The sequence below is a fragment of the Trichomycterus rosablanca genome, chromosome 19, assembly GCF_030014385.1.
Source record: "Trichomycterus rosablanca isolate fTriRos1 chromosome 19, fTriRos1.hap1, whole genome shotgun sequence".
NCBI classification, from domain to species: Eukaryota; Metazoa; Chordata; class Actinopteri; order Siluriformes; family Trichomycteridae; genus Trichomycterus; species Trichomycterus rosablanca.
In genome coordinates, this window is record NC_086006.1 from 2,414,342 (window position 1) to 2,425,978 (window position 11,637).

The 11,637-nt window shown below is 35.2% G+C and overlaps 1 protein-coding gene across 1 annotated transcript; it reads right to left on the reverse strand.

Moving 5' to 3' along the window:
- Positions 1-7,626: 7,626 nt before the first annotated feature.
- Positions 7,627-11,194, reverse strand: zgc:56699 (uncharacterized protein LOC405758 homolog). Its single transcript, XM_063015784.1, has 8 exons — positions 11,121-11,194; positions 10,735-10,863; positions 9,602-9,711; positions 9,393-9,519; positions 9,213-9,296; positions 9,050-9,113; positions 8,890-8,968; positions 7,627-7,924 (listed from the first exon to the last, which is right to left on the reverse strand). Exons 2-7 carry the CDS (start codon positions 10,820-10,822, stop codon positions 8,896-8,898), a joined length of 546 nt encoding a protein of 181 aa, XP_062871854.1. The 5' UTR covers positions 10,823-10,863; positions 11,121-11,194; the 3' UTR covers positions 7,627-7,924; positions 8,890-8,895.
- Between the last annotated feature and the right edge of the window lie 443 nt (positions 11,195-11,637).

The following is an 11,637-nucleotide window of genomic DNA, read 5'->3' on the forward strand; positions in this document are numbered from 1 at the left end:
CCTCAATCCCAGGCCAGACCAAGCCATAAAGACAGAGCAATATAATAGGTACATTTAGGTGTATAGGTACAACGGTCGAGGGTTAAAGAGGTTTTATAGGCCCCACCGGAGTGTCTGACAACACTGTCTACAAACAATCCTCTTCAACAACACTAAAGAAACAGAACAGGGCTGGTGTAAGTTCTGTTAGAGTTTGGCATACTGGGACCAGTCATAAGCTAAAGGTTACTCAACAGGTCCTTCAAATAACTTGATTTAATCAGATCTCACCAGAAACTGCATGTACAAACCGTAATACTTTCTACGGGAGGAAACAAAATAGCAGTGGTGCCTAAACAGTTTGAAGCAAGACGAAACAAATTTCAAGAGCTTTGATAGATTTATTTTGTGAAAACAATTATTTAAATTGGGCAGCACAGAAGACAGTGATAGGTTTGATTACCAGGTAGTTTGCATGTTCTCCCAATGTCTGTGTGGGTTTCCTCCGGAAGCTCCGGTTTCCATCCACTGTCTAAATACATGCAGTTAGGTTAATTGGAGTCTTTCTGACTGACAAAATCTCGGTCTTGTACAGAAAAAGCCCAGAATGAGAAAAGATTTGTCTGAAAATATCACCATAATCAAGATGGAGATTGAAAAGAAGATGGGAACGTTATGGGAGAGCTGGGCCGCCCCTAAACGCCGCACCCTCCACAGTGAATGACTGACGCTGGAAAGCTTCAGTTCTGCAGAAAGAAGTAGCAGAAAATGCGAGGTTGGAGGAAAAGGTCACTTCCACTGGTAGGAGCTGTCAGGCAGGAGCACCGTCCTGAGGAGTGATGTGGCATTAGGAGCTGACAGAGCCACAGAGAGTCACCAAAACAGTGAAAATGTCAGGTCAGAAGTAACAGAACACACACACACACACACACACACACACACACACACACACACACACATGCTAACATAACGGAAAAGCATTACTGAATGCAAAGATGAGATAGCTACAGAACCTGCTGGAACTCACTATTGTTTTTCAAACCGAACTTCAGCTGAAGGATCCGTTACATATAACACTGTGATAAAGCTATAAAATTTCCTTAATATTCTTTATTCATTCTCTTCAGTAACTAAATCATCCTAATCAGGGTTGCTGTGGGTCTGATGTTAATCAGAGACACTGGGTGCAAGACAGGAATACAAACAGGATAGGGCACCATTATAACACAATACATTAAATGGCACCATGCAGAGTTGGAGTAACTAATTAAATTTTCCTTCTGCATGCTTTGGATGGTGGAAGGACTGATGTATGACAGTACTTCATAGCTTTTTGTAAAATCAGCCTTATTTTTGTTTCTAATCAGGTGCTTCATGCGAGTCTGAGGCGACGTTACTTCATGATGCCAAAAACTCACTGTCATAAGCAGGTCAAACATGCCACAGGAAAATAATTTAGAGCCTTGTCTTTAATAAGATTAGTGCGCACACACACACACACACACAGAGAGAGAGAGAGAGAGAGAGAGAGAGAGAGAGAGAGAGAGAGAGAGAGAGGTGTAACAGTTTAAGCCAAACACTTAATCAATCAAAGTCATTGTTTTAATTAAAACACTGTAATTTTGTACAGAACTAATAAGCTGTAATTTACAGTTGAAGGTACAGAAAGTTTACATACACTTGTAAGGAATGCACTCTAATGGCCAAAAGTATGTGGACAGCAATTTTAATTGCAATTATAAAGTACATAAAATGCTTAGAATTTTGCATTGACAATTTGGGAAGGTCCGTTTCCCATTCCAACATGACTGGTTCCTTGTGAAACAAGCAAAGCCCATTAAGCCTTCTCAGAGGACTAATGCTGTTTGAGCCACATGGTGGGGGAACGGGCTTCATATTAATGGCTATTGTTTTGAAGTTAAATGTTTTACAAGTTGGTCCATGTGTCCACATACTTTTGGCCAAATAGTGCATGTTAAAGCGGTCTTTGAATTTCAATGATTTCTTAAACTTCTCTTTTCTGTCAATATATGATTGACAGAATAATAAAAGTCATTTAACTTTATGTGGACTATCAATTAGAGTTAGAAAGAAAGATCATAGTCAAAGTGTTCATTGCTGCTAAAGCAACCCGTTAATAATTTATTTATTAATTAATTGCTTCTTTACAATGGTGAGAGATGTGTTAGATAACTTTGCTAAATTAACAAAATGTGTCTCTGTTTTTCCTTGGACATCCCTCACGTCCCCAGAGCCTCGGTCCTATCTGCATCAGTATTGTTTCATCATTTACAGAGCAGAATGTCCCCTCAATCCAGCCATGTGTGAGGAACAGGAAGTGACAGGCGCTTTTAGCTCGTCCCTTCCTTTTTTTTCAACCACCGACTCTGACCCATGACTGACAGCTAAAGGCATTCTGAGCCCAGCCACAGCATAGCACATCCGTGGTACAGGAGACGGAATATTGCATAACCAGACGGTTATGGGAATTGACATGATGAGCCACAAGCAAAATATTACAATAATAGACTTCCATGTTTTTCTATGGAAGGTTTAGTGCAGTTCTTAAGGCGACATGAAAGCAGTGCTGTATGAGATAAGTGATTTTACTCACTTGCTTTTCCTGACCTTGTATTCCTATTGCTTGCTGATGCAACAGGAGGTATAGGTGTCTTAGCTCTGTTCATTGTCTGTAAGGAATTTCCCACATTTCCTGATGCACTTATGTTTAGGATTGGTGCAATGTCCAAGATGTATTTTGCCATGCGCTGAGTGTTTTGGATGACAATGGACCCATCACCCTACAGTATTTGCAGTAACTTAGAATTTCTTGAAGTTTAGCTGATAGCACCAACTACTACAACCCCCCCCCCCCCCCCCCACACACACACACACACACACACAAATTCCTCGAAGCCTAAGAAACAATGAATATTTATGATCTACTGTATAACAAAGTATTCCACTCCCAGCTATGCTTATTTTAGCACAAAGCTTCACTCTATGCTTGCTTAAACATCTCGGTGTCATTAGGTACTGAAGCAGTTTGTTTGTTTAGATCCATCCCATTCTTCGCATTTGACTGGTCCAGAAATTCAATTTACAGAGCATCAGCTTATTAATTCTTTTGTGCCTCCTTTTAAAGAAACACTTGAACACATTTAATGCCTTAACATGTAACAGCACTTTTTAATAAATAGAAATTGTGAGTTTGGTGGATTTTGACGAGGTAAGGCAAGAGGCAAGTGTGTAAGTAAAATTACTGTGGATAATAACAACTGTTTTGAACAAATCTTTGGGGTTTTTGGTATTTTGTACTTATTTGATATTTATTTCTTATTATTGGCCTGAGGATCAATGTGCACATAAAGCAAAGTGTATAAATATTCATACAGTTATTAATTTAGAAATTTCATACCTTGATGTTTTAATGCCGAAGTATTATAAATGTGGAAACAATTGAACAAAGTTTGCTTAGCTTCTACATCATGGTACAATTGGTTTCTCTTTTTTTGTGATTTGGATTACATCTGCCAATCCAGGCCAATTTTATTCCAACATAGTTTGACTGTTTGGGTTGTCTTATCAGCCTTAGATATAGTTAAAGTTTATATTGACAAGTGTATTTAAACTTTTGACTTGTGTTGTATTCTTTTACTGTTTTTCTGTTTTGCTTTGAGTAATAAGCAGGAACTATATTTTGAAAAGGTCAGTGAGAAATGCTAATCACACTAGCAATCGACACTGCTGTGTACGTGAATCCAGTGAGATTAGAAGCTCTAGGACTTAAATGAGGGCTTTTAGGTTAACAGATATACAATCACTTGTTTGATAAGTGTTTCGATTTAAAGCAAAGCTGTATTCACAAAATGTATTGTAATATACTGTATATTCAGACAATATTCAAAATACACACACACACACACACACACACACACACACACACACACTTAGTTAAGGTTTCCTTCACACCCCAATCACACATGCATCTAAACATGATTGATAGCAAAATACCTCTTTGGTTGAATATTGCCTGATATATTTTTCCAAAGCAGCCACAAAGGGTTTTTAAAGCTGAAGATATACTGTATTATTATAAGATACCAGAATGTGGAATAAAACGTCAATAAAACTATGTGGACACCTGACCATGATCATGTTGGACGTCCTATTGCAAAACCAGGGGCTGAAAAAATGTTCAAGTGCATCTGTACATCCCCAGTTTGAACAACTCATCTTTCATCCATCAGAATAATAAACCAAGTACAAAATCACCTAAAAAACTCTTTTTGTCCAGAGATCAGCAGCAAACTTTCATAATGCAAATATTGAAGCAAGCACTATGGACAGTGTTACTCAGATTCCACATTGTAAGTCATGGTACTTGTATTACTTTCGACAGATTCACTGTAGCAAAGCTGGTGATAATGTTTCATAACCTATTTTAGTTTTGCACAATGTTATCTAAATGTGCATAAGAGTATGAAAGGGAATGTTCAGTGCATCTGAGACCCACACTTTCTCGAATCTGTGGTCAGCGCAGCCAGCAGGGACCATCTGCTGGGTCCAGCTGTCTGTACGGGTTAAATGAGGCGGTGGAGACGAGGCAAAAAGGGCAGAACCATAGCTCTGCCACACAAACACTTAGTTCATATAAACACTGATTTACTCAACATTGCAGCAGCACAAATCACAGACACATTGTGGTTTTATTAGGAAATGTTCTTTTCTGCCCAAGCTCTTTCAGTTTTCTCTTTAAACATAAACATTTAAATGAATATTTTAATATAAAAGAACTAAGTGAGCAAAGCTTCTGTATGTTATTTCACCACATTACTGTATTTATCAGGGTGTTTCGACAAGATGCATCCGGGTGCTAGTACAGTATACACACTGGGACTTTTTACCATATGTATCACTCCGCATCACAGGCGTAATAACCGTTTAGACACTGCGGTCAAGCCAGCCTCCACTTAGAAATGCTCAGTCAAATCAGACCCCACGTTGTTTCTAAGGATGTGCGTATACTAAACATTACGGTAATAGCGTCTGCTAAAACTGATTAAAAAAAGTCACTGACGACCTGAACGTGACTACATCAGTTATAAATATATCAGTTAAAAATATATAAATATATCAGTAAAAAATATGTAAATATATCAGTAAAAAATATGTAAATATATCAGTAAAAAATTTATAAATATATTAGTTATATATATATATATATATATATATATATATATATATATATATTAGTTAAAAAATATAAATGTATCAGTTAAAAAATATGTAAATATATCAGTTAAAAATTGAATAGTTAAATAAACCAATTTCTTTCTGCAAACTGTATTTGAGATACAATTTCAAGCTTTAAAAAAAAGAGTTGCTAATAACCTGACATTATGATTTTACTTTAAATTTAAAGTAAACTAAAATTTAATCTTAGCTCTTTAATTTTTATTGTTATTAAAAGGACTTGTTTCCACACAACAATTTCACTTCATAATGATAGTACACCATCTGTAGTTTACACTCAGTTTATATTAAGCAATGCTGATGTATCATTTTAAAATAAAGGCCTTTATATTGTCAAATTTTTATTATTTTAAATCTAGACTGTTATTAAAAGGAATTCTCTAGTTTCCACACAATAATTCCACTTCATAATGATAGTACACCATTTGTACATATCACTCAGTTAATATCAAGCAATTCTGATGTATCATTTCTAAATAAAGGACTTTATATTGTAATATTTGTATTATTTTCACTCTAGACTGTTATTAAAAAGAATTCTCTAGTTTCCACACAACAATTTCACTTCATAATGATAGTACACCATCTGTAGTTTACACTCAGTTAATATCAACACATTCTGATGTGTCATTTTTAAATGATTGTGTGGAAACTAGAAAATTCCTTTTAATAACAGTATAGATCGAAATAATAGAAATATTACAATATAAAAGGCCTTTATTTAGAAATAATTTATCAGAATTGCTTGATATTAACTGAGTGACATCTACAGATGGTGTACTATCATTATGAAGTGGAATTATTGTGTGGAAACTAGAGAATTCTTTTTAATAACAGTCTAGAGTGAAAATAATACAAATATTACAATATAAAGTCCTTTATTTAGAAATGATACATCAGAATTGCTTGATATTAACTGAGTGTAATCTACAGAAGGTGTACTATCATTATGAAGTGGAATTATTGTGTGGAAACTAGATAATTCTTTTTAATAACAGTCTATATTTAAAATAATGGAAATTTGACAATATAAAGGCCTTTATTTAGAAATTACACATCAGAATTGCTTGATATTAACTGAGTGTAATCTACAGATGGTGTACTATCATTATGAAGTGGAATTGTTCTGTGGAAACTAGAGAATTCCTTTTAATAACAGTCTAGAGTGAAAATAATAGAAATGTGGCAATATAAAAGCCTTTATTTAGAAATTGCACATCAGAATTGCTGTCAGGTTATTACCAACTCTTTTTTTCAAAGCTTGAAATTGTATCCCTAATACAGTTTGCAGGAAGAAATGGGTTTATTTATTTTTTTCATTTTTAACTGATATATGTATATATTTTTTTAATTGATAAATGTATATATTTTTTAATTGATAAATGTATATATTTTTAACGGATATATTTATATATTTTAACTGATACATTTATATATATTTTAACTGATATATTTCTATATTTATAACTGATGTAGTCACGTTCAGGTCGTCAGTGACTTTTTTTTTTATCAGTGTTACCAGACGCTATTACCGTAATGTTTAGTATACGCACATCCTTAGAAACAACGTGGGGGCTGATTTGACTGAGCATTTCGAAGTGGAGGCTGGCTTGACCGCAGTGTTTAGAGTTCCACAAATAACTTCATTTAAACAATAATTTGTGGTCAGGACACGACAAATGTAAGGAATAAAGTCAAAAACTGACTAAAGACCATCTATGTAGAGCAGTAAACGATGGCGCAATGTTTTGTATGACAATACTGATTCATAAAATTCACCCATGTCCTTAAAGTGACCATTAATAGACTTATTTTTCCGACTGCACAGTAAATGTAAACGTACTAAAATAAATAAAATGTACATGCTACAAAAGTACAAGTTTGTGGTAATGTGTAAACTTAAGCAAACAAAGTAGGATCTATCTAACGTGCAGGAATGTTGTCTGGCAACAGAACAGGACTATTTGTGCTCGCGGAGTGAAATAAATGATTAAAGAAAGAATGAAATGATAAACTGTTGTTGGTTATTACTGCTAATAAATAAAACTTAAAATACAACTGAGGTATAAAAGCAATCTTGCACTCAATGCCGTGCTGTTATATTGAATCAGCACGTAGTCTTTAGTAGATCATTGTGTGTTTACATGAACACTAAGCTGTACTTTGGTTATCTTAATTCAATTAAGCTAATATTCGATTATAATTCTATGACGTTCTCAGTAATGCACTAGAATGTCTGTATTAAAAGTAATGGTTAGGTAAAACACCACAACTGTACACTGAACCCTAGGTAGAATCCAGACCAGACTGGTCAAAGAATAGAAAATTAGATTGTCTTGTATTCTGGTCTTGCTCTTTTCTGCTCAAGAAATCATTGTTTCACACCAGACCTGAAGACAGAAAATCTTTAATGAACAATAAGGTACTCTCTTCAGAGGTAGTGTTCCAAAAACAACCTTATTTTTTCCTTGTCACTCATCAAATGGATCAAAAATGGAGTATGATGAAGTCCTACACAGGGAATTTTAAGGCTTGCAAACATGAAATGCTAAAAGGAGTACAAACATTAAAAGAAAAGTACATTAAGGTCCTAGACAAGTAACAAAAGCAAATGAGTTTAAAAGGTTAATAAAATTCTTTAATGCGTCAGTGATTGAAGAACAAAGTCCAGTTTTTCAAGGAATATCTCCTGTAAAAAAAAAAGAAAAGAAAAGCAAAGTCTATTAATAAAAACATAATTAGGCTACTCGTTCTTGCATGTCAGGGGGTAAATGTATGGAGTGCACACAAAACCCCACTTAAATAATGCATACATTTATAAAACATTCATACGTTATATTTATTTAAAAATAAAGCACACCTGTTTTTTTTTGTTTTTTTTTTGTTACTACTGTTACTACTAATTGACCATATTAAAAGTTCTGCGATGGATTGGTGCCGTTTGCAGTGACCCTAGTCGAGATAACGTGGTTAAATAAAATTAAATCAAAAGTGAAGTGAGTGCTCAACACTTAAGGTACAGGACTATTGATTGGAAGGTCACTGGTTCAATCCCCATCACTGCCAAACAGCGAATCTTCAACCCCTGAACAAGGCCCTTAGCCCTTAATTGCTTGCATAACTTCAATCACAACAGTAAGTCACTTGGGATACACCGTTGTATAATGTAGTAATCATAGTTATGTAAAGATATATTTGGGACAAACTGCAGTATATAGAATCCTTAAATTTAATTTCATAAATATGAATCTTCATTCTGCATCATTTCTATGGCTACATGTGGTCCTTGCTGCCTTGTTTTCTTCATAAAGCATGCCAAACTTTAATTTGCAATGCCTTCAACTAACGACAGACAGACCAGTGCTGCCACCGAGTGCAACAACCTGACATTACAGCACATGATGTGCCTGTTATGAAGATGCATTTTAATTCAAGTAGACATGCTATTGTAAAAACAAGTTTTATTTAGCCAGTTAACTGTAAAAGCTAAGTAAATCATGTGTTCTTTGTACTCACTTTGTGTCAATTATTTATAGAACACATGGTAAAGTTTAAAAGTTTAAAAGTTTATTTTCTTTATTATAAACCACCAACAATCAAAATAGCAGTTGATGCATTAACAAATACCATCAAAAACTGTACCAATGTTCATACCAGAACTCAAAGCTTCCATGGTAGGGTTCGAGGTGCCCGAAGCCCAGGGGTCAGATTGTTAGTGACATGTGGTTCAGGTCTAAGAGAAATGGGGGAAGCAATCTGCATTAAAATAATTCAATATATTTAAACTAACTGCAGAAATACAAACACGACTCACTTGCTTTCGGCAAGCTGATTAGTAGACACTCCCCACACAAAGGTTTCAGCTTGGTTATCAGCCTCTGTATTAACCAAAAGGTATGTATAAATCGTGGTCACCCTAAAGTATGCTTTATGCTACTGTGCATACAGGAATCTAAGCCTTCGCATTATTCACTGACCGTTTTCCCAGTCCTCCTCACTTGCATGGTTTGTCCACGTAGTCACTGGCACACGGAATTTTCTGTGCACATCTGTGTTGCTTTCTACATCATAAACGTAAATATAACAAACCAAGCACTGAATCATATTTGTTGGTCAAAGCATGCTCAATTAAAGATGTTAAAAGCTAATAATCTTACCATCCTCTAAAGTGACCAGTCCTTTATCCTCACAGTTCTCAATGTGATGTGCCAGTTCATGCTTAGGCATTATGTGTTTGGCATTATAGGGGCACGTCTTAAGTTCGCTTGCTAGTTTGGGGTGATTCTGTAAATAGGCAGGAAGCTTATTGAGACAAACAAGCAGCATATGAGGAAAAGCTGTAGTCTACGATTAGACCAATACTGACCTTGGCACATTTGAGTATGTGAAAGGGGAAGCGACAGGCTCGAATCTGATGATTCTTGTCATAGGGGCACTGTAACAGCTTATCAGAATCAGCGGGATCGACTGGTTTGGCTAAAGAATCAAAAACATGTGGCATTAAGGCCAACTTATGAACAAAAAGTAAAGACAACAAGTCTCTATAGGGACATTACATAATCCAAATAAGGCCTCATTTGTGAAATGGAGAGAGAAATCCAGCATGAAGGCACTGTACAAATATGCTTTTACATGTGTAAAGCCCTCTACTTCTGCTTTTTAACTATACATTTAACTATACATAGTCTATAAACCATCACAATATAAACTAGTTTCCTGAGAATTAAACATCACGTAGATACAGTACATACTTGTGACTTAAAACGCTAAACAAGACAAACCTGCTAGAGTTATATTAATTCCAAAAATTATTTAGAAACACTAATATAATTTTTAATAAATGTTGAGATGATGGGTGAATTTAAACTAATTATTTTGTTAAATAAAACGGGAACCTTTTAATGTAGCCGTTAGATACAATTCTTCATGGTGAATTTGCACCCACATTTTGGTTATCTTCACCAAAATAATGAAATGGTTTGTGAAGAAAATCACCATTTGTTAATAAATACATATTTGTTTTTAATACATTTAGAAGTCAATACATCATGTGCTTAAATGTGAAGTGGTTACATGCTCAGTCTCCTAGTTTGCTTGATTTAAAGTGAATAAGGCAGGGCAGTTATAGCCTAATGGTTAAGGTACTGGACTAGTTATCAAAAGGTTGCTGGTTCAAACCCCACCTTTAGGATGGTTAAGGCCCTTAACCATCAATTGCTTAAACAATATACTGTCACAGCACTGTAAGTCGCTTTGGATGAAAGCGTATGCTGAAAATGTAAAGAATAAAATATAGTTTAGTGTGAAGGTTAGGCTTGTTTTGTTTGTCAGGTAAGACCTGAAATGAAGTATTTAAGTGACATTTAAGGAAGACTTCTTTTCCCATTAAAATCGAATGAAAATTACCTTTATAAAATAGCACTTTTCCTCCAGACATGTTTCTGGTGTGCAGTGAATGCATTAAAGCTTTGATTTGTGTTTTATTTCACTTTTTCTCACCTTCCACCTCCTCCAAACCATTCTGAGCATTTCCTACAGACTGGACTCCTGCAGGTCCAACACTGCTCCCATACCTGATGGTGGACATCTTTCACCCAACCGCCCTGAGCTGTTCTTCAGATCTAATAGCTATAAAACGCAGATGTTTTTACTTCGATTTGCATTTTATTTTATGCAAATTTAATGCTTGTAAATATGAGAACATGTGCCTGCACCTCACTAATGAAATACAACTTAAACAAAATGAACAAAAGCTCAAGCTTAACTGCAGTGTGCTGTTCGTTTAGTTGGTTAAATAAATGCACTAATGCTGATTATATTCGGGTGTAAATGTTTGTTAAACTAAAGAGTTTAATGTACAAAGTAAAATGAAGTGATTAACTCACCTCGCCTCTCTGCAACCAGCTTTAATTCTAAGTGTGGCTGTTTAAATGTGTTTTCATAAAGCTTACAGATCACGTGGTTAAGAGGCCCCATTAAGCCACGCCCACTGTGTTGCCATGTTGTAACATTGAGCCGCTGCATTTAATTTAGAAATTAAAACATTTAGCTCAGAATATCTGATAACTTGACATTTAAAGCATTTAATAAATGTTTGTCTTTATTAGGTGTATTATACAGCACTGTCTGTATGGCCTAAAGTTGGTTTACAACATGATGAACCATTTGGCAAGGTCTTACACTACTGTATACACTGATCAGCCATAATATTAAAACCACCTCCTTGTTTCTACACTCACTGTCCATTTAATCAGCTCCACTTACCACATAGAAGAACTTTATAGTTCTACAATTACTGACTGTAGTCCATCTATTTCTCTACATACCTTTTTATCCTGCTTTCATCCTGTTCTTCAATGGTCAGGACCCCCACAGGACCACCACAGAGCAGGTATTATTTAG

Excerpts from the sequence above, each read along its gene's own strand:
- zgc:56699 (XM_063015784.1), bottom strand. The coding sequence starts at position 10,822 with ATGTCCACCATCAGGTATGGGAGCAGTGTTGGACCTGCAGGAGTCCAG. Across the intron at positions 9,297-9,392 it reads ACTGGTCACTTTAGAGGATG|AAAGCAACACAGATGTGCAC; the intron begins GTAAGATTATTA and ends TTTATGATGTAG. Across the intron at positions 9,114-9,212 it reads TGAGGAGGACTGGGAAAACG|AGGCTGATAACCAAGCTGAA; the intron begins GTCAGTGAATAA and ends TGGTTAATACAG.